The sequence below is a fragment of the Scaptodrosophila lebanonensis genome, unplaced genomic scaffold, assembly GCF_003285725.1.
Source record: "Scaptodrosophila lebanonensis strain 11010-0011.00,11010-0021.00 unplaced genomic scaffold, SlebRS2 tig00000061-arrow-pilon, whole genome shotgun sequence".
NCBI lineage: Eukaryota > Metazoa > Arthropoda > Insecta > Diptera > Drosophilidae > Scaptodrosophila > Scaptodrosophila lebanonensis.
In genome coordinates, this window is record NW_022060554.1 from 8,508,835 (window position 1) to 8,527,568 (window position 18,734).

The window sequence follows — 18,734 nt, forward strand, 5'->3', positions numbered from 1 at the left end:
CTTCCTTGGGGGTTCCAGTCTAGCGCCATCCTTACAATGCTGTGTGGGTCCTTTCGCAGTGCGTGGCCAATCCACATCCATTTCTTCTTCCTTATCTGGAGGTGGATTGGAAATTCACCAGTCATCCTCCACAGGTCTGCGTTTGATATTCTGTTCGGCCAGAATACCCCGCATATAATTCTGAGGCATTTGTTTATAAATGCCTGCAGCTGTTGGATCATTCTTTGTGTGGTCAGCCACGTCTCGCTCCCATACAGTAATGTAGATTTCACGCAAGCATTGAAAATTCGGAGTTTGGTTTTTCTGCTTAACTGTCCGCTTCTCCATATGCGATACAGTCTTCCGAATGCTGATCGGGCTTTGGTAAGACGGCTCGACACATCTTCATTTACGCCACCATTTTTGGAGATAATGGTGCCGAGGTATGGGAAGTTATCAACAAACTCGATTGGGTTCCCACATATGTTGACATTTCCTTGGCTGGCGTGATTGAAGCGCATCGCTTTTGAATACTTTTATATAACGCGTGCATATGTTCATGTATAGTTTATTCAAAGATTCCCAATTTATGACAAGAAAGGAATACTAGAGTGGCGTGAGCTCAACTCTTAAATACCCTGCCTATTTGTGTCTATGTGGGTCTGTGTGTGTGTGTGCCTTCGGGTAGTACAGAGTTAAGGCAAAGCAGCAACAACAACAACAACTGCGGGCAGAGCATGAAGATCTACAGCTATAACTTTCTTTTTATTTGACCTACCCATGATGAATCTTTACACGAGGACACATACAGATGCACTACCGGCATGTAAATTGAGTTGAAAACTACGAATTACGGAGGTTATGGAAAATCACTAACACTTAGCAGCGGTTAGGGGGGAGGTGCATCGGAAAAACAAAACTTGTCCATTCTCGAGCTTAGAAGAATCTGGATTTCAAGTTTGCTTATTCTATGCTTATTATGAGAATCATAAACTTTGTGGGGTCTGCCACGCCTTCAAAAACTAAAGCTAGTTCTTTACTTAAATTCTATGAAGAGAAGGGCTATCTTGTTATATTTTAGCAATGTTTGCAAACATGAATAACTTTACTTTTTATGATTCCCATATGGTTGTTACTTTAAGTTGCCTTTTAAGCCTAAGTGGAAGACATAACTCTTGGGTATTCATTATTTTTTAGAGAAAGTATTAACTCTTGGGCAAAGGCTTAGTTTAATATTTGTGACAGACTGGATTTTAGGACAATACCTGCTATTTCTATTAAAATCTTACACATACTGGTTGAGAAATATTTCTGCAAGCAGATTATTTGTAAAAAACCAAATCGAACCTCTATATCGTAAAGCTGCCATTTTGCAAATTCTACTTTATTTAAGCAAACTTATATAAATTTAGTGTAGGTCACAGGATGGCGTCACAAAGAAGCAGGACAGCTGTAGGTAAAGTTTAGCATGTGGGTGTATGTGTAAGGATAGTTAAGTTGACTTATAAGCGGCGGAGAAGAGGGCTGCCTGTTGCCAGTGAAGGCTACATTTTAATAAATATTTATAACCAAAACCGCTGGTTGGAGCAAACAGACGGCTCATTCCTTTGGAGTGCCCATCAGAACTTACAACACACTCTGGCTGGAGATAATTGATATTACAAATGTTGCTGCAACCGCATTATAGTTATTTTATGTGGCTGTCATAGGGACTAGGCTTGACGGAAAACTGCAGCGGTTTTGCTTATGAAGATATTGGAAAATACGAGTATGTTGGTATAACATTTGGTTTTGCAAAGTTGGAGTCTGATCGGCGTATATCCATTTAATGTTCCTTTTCAATTTCATTCAAAATGTACATATTTAAAACTTTCAAGCTTATTCAGAAATATAAATTAGTTTAAAATGACATGCGAGTACACATAAATCAACAATTGCACTTACAATTTGTAGCTATATATTGGTATTGTTGGGTAAGCGTGTGTTTTATAAATAATAACATTTTATACTTGTGCTCGTAATTGTAATTGTTGTCCTGGAATTTCCCTATATCTATGTGTGCGTCTTCGGTACTCGTATAGTATAGTATATTGCAAATCCACAGTGAGTAAACACAGCTGCTGATTTTTTTTCGCGACTTAGCTCATGGCCTCGAATTTATAAGTGGACCGATGCGCTAGGTTGCTGTTGTTGTTATTGTTGTTGTTGCCATTGCTGGGTCCAAAAAGGAGCGGATTAAAGTTGCACGAGCGGAGCCGTAGGAAATATGCTGCAAACATCCGCCTGCTGCAACTGAAAATACATCCTTCGACAGCGGCAACAGCAACAACAACAGCCAGCGCAGAGGCTATGACGAGCGCGCACATCTTCCCCAAGGCTATGGCGTGCAACATAGCAGCGCTCTTTTTCCTCCGTTGCCTGCGTTCCTGCTCTTGGTCATGTCGCCACAGCCACCACCACCACCACCACCACCATCACCATCGCCAGCACCAGCACCATCACCACCATCATCACCACCACGACTATCGTCGATTCGTGTACTCTGTAGCGATGCGATTTGCTTTGGCTCTGGGTCCTGCATTCGAGCATTGAGGCTGCCACTGCCACTGCCGCTGCCTGTTGCCGTTGCCGTTGCCGTTGCTGTTGCCTTTGCTGTTGCCGTTGCTGTTGCCAACAAGCGACGGCAGTTTCTACCAAAATTTGAATCTGTCTGCATCTGAAGACTTAACGAATATGAACAAAATGGCCCGGGGCCGTTTGAAAATATTACTACATACTCGGTAGAGCGTATGGGGATACATGTACACGTAGGTGAGCATTGCTCTATATGTGTGTATGTGCACACACACATACATATATACACGTATGCGTGTCCGTGCGTGTGTGTTTATAGGTACGTGTATGTGTGTGCGCAATATTTGCGAATGCAAAGTTGTTCTGAAGCAGATACAGATACAAACACTCAATCACAAAGGGCCCCATTTAAATACATACCCCCTCCGCGCTTCACTTTAAAAAACAATGCCGTACCGGCTGCTACACTTGAATGAGATGCCAATCGTTCGCAAAGGACAGCCTATGAACTCCTTTGTAATTGCTGGACGAGGTACCTTATGGAAATGAATGCACTTGCAGATAACCGACAGACCCATAACATATAGTATATTTAATTGCAGTCCACTTTATGCGTAGATGCTCATTTCAACTTAATGAAAGAGCTGCCTCTCTAATCTTCTAGTCTTTCGCTGTTCAGCATGAAATGGGAATGCCAGGAATGAAATTAGAATGGCCCCCGAACCAATTTGTGCAACTTAATTGTTAAATTATGGAACAAAAAATATTAAAACTAAACCCTAACAAAAGAAAATTTTGTCTTCAGCTTTTACGAACATTTATATATATCCCTTCACTGTGTTCCAAAACATAAAATTGTTTCCTCCATGGTCTAACCTGCCAATCTACTTTTTTGCTTCAGTGCGACCAAAAAGCTTACTATCAAATTTTTACTTACTCACCATCCGGGACTTACGGGTCTTGCACAAACCTTCAAGGTTATATAAAGCAATTTAAGCATGCCTCACTTATAATTTTGATATGTAATAGGATAAATTAGAAGTAATGAAAATAATAATAATGAAACTTACCTTACATCTTTTACATCATGCACATAGTAATCAATTTGCTTACGAATTTCATGATGATTATATAACAACATATTATAAAAAATACATTTTGCACTGCGTCTGCGTCTCTTCGTACAGACTGCCAAGCTTATATGGTCAGAACTATTCATCATAATGAAGAATGCTTGAAATGTAAATACTTTATTAGTAGTTTGCATTATGTATATAATGTACCAATTAATATATTTCCCTTTAAAAATAGTTCAGGCCTGTCTACCTGCAGTAGAGCTCCGCTGTCACTATTCAACCAACTTAAATCCATTCATATTTCATGTCGGTAGAATCGAAAATTATGGACTGTAGTATCATTTCCTAACCGCCGTGGAAGGTAGCAAGGAACGTGGTTAGTTGTGCCTTAAAAAACCTGAAAGTATTGTATTCTCATTTCTTATTCATTATCGTTTATGCAAGTAATCTAAATATAAGTAAAATCTCATTACACTTTATTGCAAAATCTCATTACATTACATCATTACATTTAGATATGTTTATCATTCACAAATATTCTTTTTGGTATATCAGATGCATTCCCCTTTACCTCGTGTATATTGGAATTTAAAACAATTAAATGTTTGAACTCTTTAAAACCGCCATAGAATCTAGTGTTTCTATCGACTTCTAACAGAAAATTTGTTAATCCATATGACAATTTTACTACCCTAAAATAAGGCACAGCTATCAACTCACAATATTAGTTTGATCAGATCTATATTAAGTTAATGATTTAATATAATTCACTAATATAATAATAATTACTGGAGCTTAGTTATTATACCCTTTGTGGCTTCCTACGTAAGTACTCTTCTTAGGCTTTTGTTACAAATTTGTCTTATCCCGACATAAGCTAGATTTCCCCCTCCCCTGCACCTGGGTGCGGCTTAACTGTGGCGCCTAATATGGTTAACAGTTGTTGTTGACGTCTTGTGTCCAGATTGGCAACAAAAAAAGTTGTTTTAATTTGTTTGTTGTTGTGGCTCCTAAGCAGGGGCAGGACACGGACAACATTTGTTGGTTGCCACCCAAATCTAATCATTTCATTTGCTCTTGGCTCTAAGCGTTTACGGCTCCCAATTGAGTTACGGTGTTTGTTGTTTTTGAATAAGCAATGTTGAATTGCAAAATGAGTGTCAATTCAAAGTATTGTGTTACCGAATGGAGGCACAAAAACAAACTGATAATTCAATTACATGTATAGTATGTCCAAGAGCTGCATTTGGCTTTAAAAAAAACAGCAAATGTTCCGCCTCTACAAATACGAAACTCGAGACTCGAGTCTCTACTTCATAGCACAATGTAAGACGGGTATATTAAGTTTGTATAAAGTACGAGTATATAAAAGGTACTATCCCCGAACCCATAATAAAGTATATATCTATATTCAGACATCTTTTGGTGTGACTGAATGCCATAGGCTTCTATAGATTTCGGAAACTTCCTATGTAGACTTTCCTAAGAGAAACGAATATAAATAATAGCTTATTTTATTATTATTATTATTAATATTTCGTCAATACTATCCACAATTCTAAAGCCACATAATCTAAGAATACATATATAAAAGGTACTATCCCCGAACCCATAATAAAGTATATATCTATATTCAGACATCTTTTGGTGTGACTGAATGCCATAGGCTTCTATAGATTTCGGAAACTTCCTATGTAGACTTTCCTAAGAGAAACGAATATAAATAATAGCTTATTTTACTATCCCCGAACCCATAATAAAGTATATATCTATATTCAGACATCTTTTGGTGTGACTGAATGCCATAGGCTTCTATAGATTTCGGAAACTTCCTATGTAGACTTTCCTAAGAGAAACGAATATAAATAATAGCTTATTTTATTATTATTATTATTAATATTTCGTCAATACTATCCACAGTTCCAAAGCCACATAATCTAAGAATACATATATCTCTGCATGTCTTTTCAATTTAGTTTAAATCTGTTTTTAAAGAATAAAAAGTTATAAGCCAAACAATTTTACTCTATTCCAAATTAACCACAAACTCTCTAGTTCTCTCTTACTTGTATTATTTTTCTGGCTGCTGCTATGCGTACTATATTACCATACTAAGTATGTACATATAGCAATGCATTAACATACGAGGTCTGTCCGAAAGAAATTGTGAAGGTTTTGCTCACTGTTTTCTTCGATTATAATGATCATCATGAGTTCTTGCCAACGGGTCGTCCGGTTAATAAAGAATACTACAAGGAAGTTATGGAACTTTTGCATGTATATATATATACAAGGTTTATTCGAGAGAAATGTGAATTTTGAATTCCTTTGAAAAGCATTTATTTATTAATCAATATCCATCTTGTCCCTTTCAAAGCAATCCTCCCTCAGATATAATGCAGTTATTCCATGAGACTTACAGCTCCCTGCGACTTTTTCCTATTCCCAAAACTGAAGAGACCAATGAAAGTATAGCATTTTGCCACAATTGATGAGATAAAATCAAAATCGAAGAACGAGCTGAGCCATACCGAAGCTATACCGAAAAGCGCATTTCAGAAGTGCGTCGAGGATTGGAAGAAGCGCTGACATTAGTGCATTATATCTGAGGGAGATTGTTTTAAAGGGGACGAAATGGATATTGATAAATAAATAAATACTTTTCAAAGAAAACCTCAAAATTGTCCTTTTCTTTCTTTTTTACCCAAAAAAGGCTTGCTCGACTTCAACTTTTTATCTTTTTTTCCTTCCATACTCTAAAAATTTGTTACCACGAATGCAATCGAAAAAGGAAGACTAGTACTATTTTCTAGAATTTCCCGACCTTATGACTTTGTACACAAGTTATTTAGGAATCAACCATCTTAGGTATACTTTGCGAGCCGCTGTTGTTGTTATTGTTGCTGCTTTGGGGTCTTAAGAGTCGGACCCGCATCACTCCGACATTCCATTGCTGTATAGAAGTATATTCTATATGTATTTAACCGTATTTTATTCAACAAATGGCAATAAGTTTACATTGTAAGGACTTAACCTTTGTTGTTGGTTACTTCAGTCACTTGAAATAAGAAGTCCAAATATTCTAATTGAGGCAGACCGATGATCCACACAGAGGCACACAGAATCCTTTTAAGGAATGTTCAGTTGTAGTAAGGATGTTGGTACAAAGAAAAAAAGACACTTGTCTTCATTAAAATAAAGTCAAGTCGAATTTAAACAACAGAAATGAAATGAACGATAAGAGGCTCCTCTAGCCATTTTTCGAAAATATGCAAGTAATCGAATCCGTTCATTACTTGTATTGGGGTACATCGATGCCAAGTAAATGCCGGCGGCCCTTTAGGTTTCACATTGCTTCGGCGTTGAACAAAGTGCATCTATATGTATTTATACACATGTATTCCCTTACAATTGCTAAGTTATGCACATTTGCATTCGAGCTAATTTCGAGGAAAAATCGGTTGGCCGCACTTAATGCAGGTATCGGAAGCCCTAATTGCAAAAATCGTGAGTCAAAGCACGCCAACGACAGGCTAATGCAGAAACAACAATAAGAAGCAGCGGCAGCCGCACCAACACCTTCATCATCAGGATACAAGACAATAGCAGCAGCAGCAGCAGCAGCAACAACAACAACAGCAACAACCACAACGAGGCGAGAGGCAGCAGCAAATGACGAGAATTCGAAACGGGTGCTCAGGTGCATTACCCAATTGCTGCGCTGCTCTGAGGCCGTGCTCGACCCTCCTCCACTTAGGCGACTTCATTGCAGCGGCACGATTTGCGACTTACGGCATCGCTGAAAATTTGCAGTCGCCCGATCATCGATCGATCCGCCGTTGCCGTTGTTGTTGTTGTTGCTGTTGCTGTTGCCATCGCCGCCATTTTAGAGTCTTAAATCGCGATACAGATGCACCCTCCGCTCTCTCTCCCTCTCTCTCCCTCTCTCTTTCGCGTGCTCACTCTCTCTCTGGTTCGTTTTCTACTCAAGCACTGCTGCTAGTCCCGAACAATATTAATTTCGACTCTGAGCCGCTGCCGCCTCGGCCACTGCAGTTGCCCTCATCGCTGCTACTCCAGCATAAATCGTGCTGCCCGGGAACACTGGGCCACGGGCAGGGGTGTAAGCGAAACTACTATAAAGCCAATGCTCATATATTGAAATGAGCACCTTTGAACAACTACTACAATATCAACTACATACATACATACATACATATTGTAGTTGGACTTTTGGGATGGCGTAAGTCTCGAAAAATGGCGCAGACTGGACAGTCTCAGCTTTCTTTAGTGCAGACATCGACATCGGCCGCTGGCTCCAGTGTGCAATGCTGGCGCAGAAATGCGCCTCAGCGACTCTGCGGCCTGAGCACCTAATTTAGGATGTGGCTTAAATGCAATGGCCCCGGGATGAACTCGTGAACGTGAACAATGCCTCGGGTTCTTCATGACTTCGGCTGCCGCTGCCGCTGCTGCTGATGTTGCTGATGTTGGTAGTGATTGTTAATGCTCCTTTATCTGTTGCTGCTGCTGCTGCTGCTGCTGCTGCTGTCTTGCCCTCGCATCGCTCAGATACCCAAGACAAGTCGGATAGGATAGCATAGCCAATACACGTATAGTACATGTACGTGTGTTGGTGTCTGCACGCGTTCCATTGCTGCGCATTTCTGGAATCCGTTTGAGGGCCTGCAATATGTCAATAAAAGCAACATTACTTGATATCTTCGTGCTGGCGTCTTCGGCATCGGCGTGCAAACAAAGCCTGGCACGGGGCTCAGGCACCGACATAAGGAGCTTTAACAAATGGAAATTCTCCGCCAACAAATGGCGTCTAGTCAATCCTAAATATCCCACTCGAAGCTATACTTGTAAAGTAAAAAATTAAAAAAATGCGCATTCGATTTTGTTTCTCAAGACAGTTTTTAATCAGATACAATAATATAAATAATATAATTCAAAATGCATTTATTTCACAGTCTATAATAAAAGCAATTCCATTCTTATTATCACAACTCCGAGATGCTTTTTAAACAATAAACAATATATTATGATATATAATTCCATCAAATATGATACAACACTTTTCAGAACTATCGAAAGTTTGCTTTAGAAACATCTTTAATTTACTGCCCTTAACCTTAGTTTATTCATTAGAAGGTCGGCCTTAGCAGAATGAATACAAAATTTACCATATAGGTGAAAAAAGACGATTTGAACTCTTTATTTATTCGTTGGTTAGAAACCTTATTAATTTCATTCTTTTTTTATATTTTAATATCGTTCTTCTTAACGACTTTGCTGCTTTTCTCGGACACCTTTTGATCACAATAGCTTAAATATGGGCTTATAAGATGCTTTAATTAAAACTGCAAATTTATATGTTCACTAATTAAGACTAATGAACATTTTGAGTTGTAACTCACATCTTGTGAGTTGTGTGATTCTGAAAACTTACCGTTGAAAATCCTTTCCGATTGATTTTAAAATATAATTTATGCATATGATCAATGAAAAAACTTCAACAAATCCAACTCAGTTCCATTCTACAAGTAAGGCGAAATAGTGTGTTATAATAATGAACGTGTGATCGACTTTGTATGGAACAATTTTTTGTAGGCAACAACCCCCCTGCCCCCCCCACTCCCCCCCCTGCCTAAGCCCTTGTATGTGTGTATGTTTGTAACATTCATAAGGAAGAATTATAGACTACATGTTATGGAGGTGGTCGGACCACTTGTCTGTCTAATCTTCCCACAGTTGTAGGGCTTTGACGCCTAAACCTTCCACCGCGGCTCCTTTGTGACAGACACAGAGAATTTCTCGTCACCGACAATTTCAGATCACTGTATCTTGTTGTTATTGAAAATATATAATTTACATAGACACGGAGAATTTTTCGTCACCGACAATACTTGTTAAGGAAACTATGTATATCTCTATCAAAGATTTTGTATCATCAGTTATTAAAGGTTTATTTTTGATGTACATAGATTCGAATGCTGTCATATAAAAATATTTAATATTTCAGAAGGCTCAGCTTCATTGAATTATTCCCTCAGACCCTCGACAAATAATGTGTTCTTCATATTAGAATGGGCACAGGATTTGGAAACGTTTTCATTTTTTTTCTGCATTTTAATCAATACGAATTAATTAAAACGAAACTTACTAAACAGCTTGAGCATTGTGGGCATGTAGAATATAAATAAGCACTAGGAGGGTCGGCCAGACTTTCATCTGCTGCAAAATGGCCCGAATTTAATGCTTTTTTTACATAAGTATATTTATACATGCATACATACATGCTTACATTAGCGCGTATGTTTATATGTATTCGTACTATACAAGTACATGGGGTGATTTAGGGGGAGAGCAAGAGGGTTGGCTGTGTATACAAACAATTCATGCGTACATTTTTACCAACACTCCGAGGTCGATCCGTGCGAGGAAGAAATGGTAAGGCACGCACCACTGTTGGCGAAAATTTAGCCGCTCGCATCCAATGCCTGAGAGTTCTTCCCAGTAGCACAAGCGTCACACACCCCTGAGGGTACAGTGTGTCGCCCCACCAACCCCCGTGCTCGTATTTACTACTTCAACACGAGCCCAAGTACATACAACACACGCAAGCGCATATACATGTATATACACATACACATACACACACACGCAGAAAAACTCAGAGGCTGCGCTGCCGAGGCCGATGTCGACGCGAGGCCGCTGCCACTGCCGCAGCCGCAGCCTCTGGGTTCGGCCCATTGTCTAGTAGTCAGCTTGCGGGGCGTGGTTTCCGAAAATATAAATGGCTGTAGTTGCCGTTGCTGCTGTGCTGCAAGCTTGAGCACGACTACCAGCAACAACAACATCAACACCAAAACCAACACCAACAACAGGCTCACACACTCGCAGCTTGGACCCGCACACAGAGCTTGGGTGGTATTGGTAGCTGCAAAAGATTTCAGTCACTAGCCCTCTCTTTCCCTCACGCTCTCTCTTAACTGCGACTGTTATTCTCTTATGCTCTTAGCACAGCAGTAAACGCAGCAGTTCAACTGTGCGATGGTCGCGGAAATATTTAAGAAAACTGAGCCCTCAGGACAACTTGACAAAGAAAAGAAGAAATTAAAAACATATTTAGGTTATTTTTAAGTGTCCCATAATGTGGCTTTGTTGTAATAGAAGCAAACAGAGATTTTGATTTTTAACAAGAAGAAAAAAGCAAAGCCATACATGTTGGTCACAGATTAGACTTTACTTCTAGATGGTACTCATGCCTTTGCGTTAAAAATGTTTACAATTATATTTTGGTGAAAAATGAGTCTATAAGTATTTGTCTTTACTTATTTTTACTATGAATGAAAAATGATAAAAGCTACATTTAAATACATATACGGGTACGTATGAGCTGTAAGAGCTTCTTATGGGGAAAGTAATCAATAAACGAATAGTTATTTTGCAACAGATTTAAATGTAGAATGAAAAACATTGGAGGCTTTAAATTTCTTGTATGTTACGTATACGCACAATAAGTTTCTCTTCAAGCCACTTTCACATTCTTTTTTGGCAAAACTCAATCACAACGTTCTTATTTCCAGATTAGTATTGCAATTTGGACTATCAGTAATAAACATTATAATAATAAATAGTAATAAACGAAAATCAAGTCCCACATGTATAGAATATCTCAAATAATTCATGCAAAACAAAGCGTATCCTAAGATTTATATTATTGCTTGTGTGTGGGGTTGGATATCGGCATTAAACGCCGCAAGTGGAAAGCATATTTGAATTTCGCAGCAAGCGGAAACAAGTAGGTCTTGATTAAAATTCTACTCTTGATCTAAATATTGAGAAATTGATTGACTGGAATGGAATGGAATTCAATTCGTGAATTTTCTCTAAAAGTAAACCTTTAGGAACAACTTTAAAATCAATCACATTGTATATCATTAATTTTTCACTCCCTTTATACTGTTATAATATACAACTTTTAAATGTTTTTCTATTTTTTGTGTTCTGCTACTCTAAGAGCTGCTGCGCGCTCTTAGTTGATTCCGATATACATACATAGGGCTCTTTGCTAAGAGCGCACTTTTGTGTGTATGCGTGGATGTTTTGTCTTCTGTTTTGTGTTTTTTTTTTTAAATTTTTTTTTTGAAAACCTGCTTCAGGGAGTGACGATGTCTGTGTGTTAGGAAAATTTGTGTGCGAGCGGTTGGCTTTCGGGCATTTTATTCGTTTCCATGTACGTATATATGTGCAGTGTGTGCATTGGTGTTAGTGTTTGTGTATACGCTTGTTTGTGTGCATTTGTGTGTGTGTGTGTGTGTGAGCAAACAGCAGCATCGGCAGCAGCCGCCACATACCCTGAAGGTCTTTACGTCCAACCAGAAAATTTAGTTTCAGTCGAGAACTACCGTCTGTGGCTGCGCAAGGGCAGAAATTTGTTTGCGGGTCTTTCTTTCGTTCAGCTGCCTAAAAAGTTAAGTTTTGCTCTCGACTTTTACCGATTGCAATCGCGATTGAGCGCTAGCCCCAAAAGTGTTTTTGTGATTGGTAGCACTTCGAGTTCCACCCACGCAGCCTTGCAAACTGTCATCACTTTCGGTTCGAGCGAGCGTTTTAATTTGAATACACGTATCTGTACTGCAGACACATTGATAAAACAAATACGTGCATATGAGTATACCAGTATAGTACATACATACAAGTACATTCGTGTAATTACAAACTCGAACAAAATAGCTGCCTTATTCAGTGCCAAAATAGAAATCTTCGATATCTACATACTCGGTTTTGTACCTGTCTTATGTGTCAATTGAGATACACCTACGGCTTATGCTCGAAAGTGTTGTAATCTGTGAATTTCTTGGAGAATATTGTAAAAATCAGTTCAGTTCAGTGCTCAAATAGCGTACTCTATGTAACACAATCCTGTCCCAAGCTAACCAGACAAACCGATTACAATGCACATCCTACACCGAACCAACGATCATCAGTTCGAGGATCAAAAATTTATGATGGTAAGTTTGGCAGCTACGCAGGCCAATGCCCTTCCTCGGATATACCTCCTTCTCGTAGACATATTAGTTCCCAAGGCGTCTTAACAGTTGTTGTTGGTATTTTTGTTATTGTTGTTGTCGTTGCTGTTGCTGTTGCTGTTGTTTGGCAGTGAACTTGTGGAAACGACAGGGCCTCAAACTTGACATGAGAATGCAGATTGAATTGCGTCAATTGTAGCTCGCCAACGCACCGATTGATCTGCACAGATTGCATCAAAGAGGACGACTCTTTATACGCGGCCCAAGGTCCAGTCAAAGGAGTAAGAACATGGTAATTACCTGTCAGCCAAAATCATTGTTGCTGCACAAAACACTCAAAATCCGATATTGAACCAATCGGACCGTGTGATTGACACTCAAATTTCACGGAGCACTTTCTGGCACGCAACTGCCCAGGCCAATTACTCACCTCAGCCCATCGCAAGCTCCATCGCCCTCACTCAGCAAACTGCTTCGACTGCCAATCCTCTACAGATTGTTGTCTACAACTCAAAGCAGCTCAAAGAGTTTTGGCCCAATTTGCAACAATGGACGTGCACTAAAGGGCCGTCCTAGAATTAAATGTTTATTTCTTAAAGCCAGTGAGCGTAGATGTTCCAATATGTAGAAGCTACTTCTTTCCAACAGCTTATTGTGGCTATTACTGAATACTGCATATAAGAAAACCCTGTAAATTACGTCTTATTGATCCTTTTGGGATGGTTGATCATATTTAGATTTCCAAACGACTTACCAAAGCTTTAAGATTGACTTTACTCGACAGTTTTCCCCGGATACAGCCGGCGGCATTTGTATCACAAAAGTTTCAAATTTTTGAATCTGTACTATATATTGAAAGAGCTCTTATCGTAAGGCTGCAATCACTTCAAAATAAATAAATAAGTACTAAACATTTAAGAAATTCAATATCTTTCGTGGCAAACATTTTCAATTTTCTATTTATTAAGCACATCCGACGGTACACGATACATCATAAACTATATGTTTATTGCAATTTATTTTTGAATATTTATAAAAATGATTTATAAATTTAATGATGATAGAAAAATGTATTTTATTTTCCCTTAAGCAGTTCCCCGGTTTATGTCCCACCGCTAAAACGTAACAAATAAAACAATCTGAACGTAATTAATAGATATATAAAATTCATTTTTTGGCCAACAAATTTAAAAGGCAACAAATAAGGAATTAATAATGCAAATCATATGCACTTTTTTTTGCACACAACTCCCAGACTTATAAACTAGATTAATAGCCGTAAAAAAGGAAGTGCATTAAAAAACATAAACAAAACAAAAACCCTTTCTTGGATCTAAGAAAACGTGTATCCCAAGTTTGTTGACAATAACCCTTATACTTTCGGAGGTCCTTGTATATTGACTCCCACTGATGAAGAATATAAATATTTTAAGGATATACGAGAATTTACACTCAAATATAAGTAGACACAATTAAATTCGAAAAATTCACGAATTTCGTGCAAATATGTAGAAAATGTAACCTTATTGAATTCCATAAATGCTAATATTTCTAGCCCTTCTTTCTTTCTAACATCACGAATCATCAATTAAATTAAACAGGTATATAAACACTATGTCGGCGGAAATGCCACTGAATTTATTTACATGACGTATTTAGAAACAAATAGCTGTGGATAGTGTCAAGATTAAGATACAAATTTAGTTCCAAATATGAAATTTAAATATTAGTAAGACCCGTTCTTTTTCATAAGAAAATGGAATAGAAGTGCAGATGGTCTCTTAAGTTACGCCTAATGTTAGCTATGAACAGGCTTTTCAGTGTTTTTAGGCAACATTACTATAACTAGTACATCTTTACAATTTCATAATTTAAGAATAGCAATAATAACAATAAGGATAGAAACTTCTTTTTAAAGGCTGTATAAATATACAAATAATCATATTTCATATGCTAGCAGGCTGGAGCTCTGGGTTAAAACAATACTAGTGTCTTCCAAATATTATTGTAAGCCTATTAAGTCCAGCAACTAAATCAAGTTTTTTTAAGGAACTATTTTTTTTTTATTTTTGTGGGATTTATTACAGTCAGTTCGCGACTCCTTACTTGGACGATATTTTGAGCATACATAAAAGTCAGTTAAGGATTTATAGACGTGGAGTATAGATCCATGAAAAAGAAAAAGGAAATAAGAGAATAATATGAAGGAAAGGATTATGGTTCACATGTTGCTATTAATCATTCTGTTAATAATTAAAGACTGATTTAAAGAAAAGAATACAAGTGGAAATTAATTGCAATTGCTATGAATTAAACTAAGCTTTTGAGGGGGCACAGATTCAGAAAACAGAAAGAAACTAAATATTCGCAATTCAATTATAGTCGACCAGAGATAAAAAATGCAGCAAATTATAAATATTTGAAAATGATTCTCGGATACAACATAATATTCGCATTTCAACTATAGCCTACCAAAGATTGTAAAATGCAGCAAATTATAGATATATGAAAATGATTAGCGGATAGATTTTTGTAACCTTTGAGTGTTTAGTGAGCAGTTAAGTATATTTTATTAAACAAAAACACACACTCGATTAATAATAAACATTACATAAGTAGTATATATGTGCAGAATATAACAGAGTTCTTTATAAATCGGAAACGTTTAAGGCCATAATAAAATCCACAATATACAGAACATCTTATATGTTTGTCTGTCTGTCTGCCTGTCCGTCTGTTTGTCCCAATAAACGAGCGGTTCACGATTTCTCTCGCCAGACTTGTCGCTGGCAAAGCGTAGGATCACCCACCCCCATTCAATTAGCTAAATTATACGGTGTCTCATGATTCCGAGAACTTTTTGTTCGGACTTGATATAAAAAATAGAGCAAATTGGCGGTGCAAGAACCAGAGATCAAAACAAAAACACAAGCAAAAAGAAGAGGAAAGGTAAGGAAAAGGGCAAAGCAAAAGTCATCGCCCACAAAAATCATCACGCGTCTCAGTTGAAATGGGTTGGGAACGTGGGAGCCCTGCTGCTTGGTTAGCTTTGCCGAGGGCTGGCTGACCGCTGGCCGTCCCCAAAATCAGGTAAAAGGCATTGAGACACTCGCGTGATGCGTTGCCAAAAATAATTTATGAGATTGAAGCGCAATGTATGCAGCAATTTGCGTGCAGTGGCGTTTCCAAAACTGGGCAAAAAAAAAACAAGTTGAGGAATTCTAAAACTGCTCAAGCTATACGCGTACAAAAAAGTGAAAAGAATTCCCACCAAAGGGCAGACACTACATATTTTAAAAGCGCATATTCGCAATATAATTACCGCAAACAATTTGATTATTCTTATAGTTGTATGTACACGTACAAGTATAGCATCGTATATATAGTAGAACTGATCTGCATACGAGCAAGTGCCCGACATGCCATCGAAATTGATTTCATTTGCAGAGAGGAAATTAAAAAGTCCAAACAAAACGAAATTGAAATGCAAGATAAATGTAAATTTTCGTAACGTCTCGTCGGACAAAGGAGCGCAAGGCGAGGGCCAGCTCGCAACCGCCAACTGCCAGGAGGGGGAAGCACAGCCCAGGGGGCGAGACGACGTAAACGACGTGTGTTAGGCTCGTGGCAAAGGCTGCAATCGATTCGTGGCTAAAATTAAGCGCTTCTTACCTGCAGACAGACTCAATGCAACGGTCGGACGAGCGAGCAAGCGAGCGAGCGAGCAGACATCCCAAGCTCAAAGTCAAAGTCAGAGTCCAGTCCCAGTCCGAATCAGAGTCTCTAAAGAATGGGGAATGGAGACGGAGCCTTGAATTGGGCCTCTGCTCAAGTGCTGATGCTGGTGGTGTTGGTGTTGGTGTTGGTGGTGGTGGTGGTGGTGGTGGTGCTGGTGGGCCGCTGCTGCAGCCGCTTCGCTGGTGCTTCTTTCTTGACGGCCATAAGACTGGTCGGCTGCGAACGCATTCTTCTATTCGTCATAAGCCCGACACGAGGCTAGAGCGAGGGCCAGCGCAGGGCACTTTGAATGCATTTATGAATGAGTTTTACTACTTCATTAAAGGGAAGTTGTGTGTTTGTGTGTTTGTGTGTTCGGGTGGACGTTCTGGCCACGAAAGTGAAAAGTGGGGGTGGCAGGGGCAGGTAACTGCAACGGTTCGAATGCGAAGGAGCAGACGCGTGCTTGCCACAAAGCGCGACGAGATGATCCCAGAGACAGGAGAAGGAGTAGCAGGAGATCGTAATAAACAAAAATCGATTATCGTTCTCCGCGCATTTCCATTGTTGTTGCTCGGTTGTTATGAATATACGAGCGTGTGTGCACAAGTATTTGGTGTTTGAACGCTGCTTCCTCTTGGATTCGCTTAATTTATAGCCAAAAACGCACTTGGTCCATCCGCTCCCCATCAGCTCCCCGGCAACTGGCAACTGGCAACTGACCAACTCGCCAGCCATTTCTGAACCGGACGTGCGGCAAATTTGCAATCCAAAACAGAATAAATGAGAAACAAACTGAAATTCAGACCGTTGCTGCACATCTTGTTCCTTATTCAAATCGGATCAAGCAGCAATCAAAAAACAAATTTCCTCCTCTGCACTTACGAGTACATTGCAGCTGCCCTTGGTGAGTTACCTTTGCCTTTACCTTTACCTGATACCTGGCCTCCTTGGCCATGTTCTCGTCCTTATTGGGCATTGTAATTAAAAGCTCGCGTCCATTCGACGAACCGCACATGAAATATTAGAGCATGTTTTGCCTAATTGCCGGTCCCAAGTCCTCCGCCAAGTCCCGAGATTCAACTCGATTCGCTGACTGACTGGCTGGCTGGCTGGCTGGCTGGCTGGCGCGTACGCATCGAGACAGAGGTAGGGGCAGAGGCAGAGGCAGCCCCCGCCCTTGCACGTCTTTGGGTCGAGTTAAGTGGGCCGATTTGATGCAGTAATTTCAGTAATAACGGCAGTAGCGACGGCCGCCAATTTCTGAACGCAGCTACTGTTTAAACATCTGAAATTGTTGCGTCATTGGCAAGGAATGTTGATGTGGCCGATGTGCTCCATGATTCTGACTGCATCCAACTTTGCTCCAAAAGCCCTGCACCCTTTAACTGCCTCGGGTCGGCCCGCAGTGCGTGATCAACACGTGCTGATCAAATTGCATCGGCCACTCCAGTCGTCGGGATATTGACGTCGTCATCGTTGCTGTCTGGAACACACCCATTTCTTTATTGGTCTTTATTATGCATTGCCAAATTGTAGTTTTGAATACCCAATTGTACGCAATGTTTTTACGTTAATTTGTCGTCCAATACATTATACATTGCGATCGGTGGGTCATACGGCATTTGAGTTCAGTCAGAAATATTTGTCGACACATGTAATGGATAACAACATCAACTTCAATATTTCAAATATAAATGAGCTTAATGCATTGTCAAACCAAATTTCATATAGTCTTACAACTATTTCTTAGGCGTTACAGAAATTTCTATATAATAGTTTGAGACTTCTGAGATTATGATTTTGTTTTTCATTCAAAACACGAAAATTTAACTCTCTATTCACTCACCCACTAGAAACGAGGGTACATTTCTTGTTCAATCAAATTGTTATAACCGATAATTTACTTGCAGAAAAAAATATAACATCGTATTTAATTAGGTCTGTATAAGGAAGAAACAGGCGGATATGTTTGATGACTTCTTCTGTTTAACTGATTAGGAGTATATTTCTAAAAAGAACAATTCTAAGGTTGGGATCACACAGCCGCATGATTTGCAGACAAATTCATAAAATCTTGGAGGCAATAAACTACCAACAGAGAATGCATTCGATTAAAATAACTCTGAAATCATTACACACTTGTGAACTGCAACAGATTTTTACGAATTTATTGCCCATGTACAGTTCGAATCCCCTAAATAAGCATATATACTTGTAGAAATGTGGAAGGGTATGACGCATGCCAGTCCTAAATATTAATGCTGCTGTGTTAATTAATGCGGTAAATAAAAGCTTATATACATACCTCCACTTTTACAACATATAGTTTTATCATTAGGTGTTA

At 39.0% G+C, this 18,734-nt stretch overlaps 1 protein-coding gene across 4 annotated transcripts in view; it reads left to right on the top strand.

Annotated features, from left to right (window-relative positions):
• Positions 1-18,734, top strand: part of LOC115624787 (transcription factor AP-2-epsilon) — a 52,534-nt gene that overhangs the window by 19,037 nt on the left and 14,763 nt on the right. For 2 of the 4 annotated variants that reach the window (XM_030519625.1, XM_030519626.1), the window contains exon 1: positions 12,523-12,652. The exons of the other annotated variants lie outside the window; for them this stretch is intronic. In XM_030519625.1, the coding sequence (XP_030375485.1) occupies positions 12,596-12,652 (57 nt within the window). In that variant the 5' untranslated portion in view covers positions 12,523-12,595. Of the gene's footprint in view, positions 1-12,522; positions 12,653-18,734 lie in introns of those variants that run through there. 4 annotated transcript variants of the gene reach the window in all.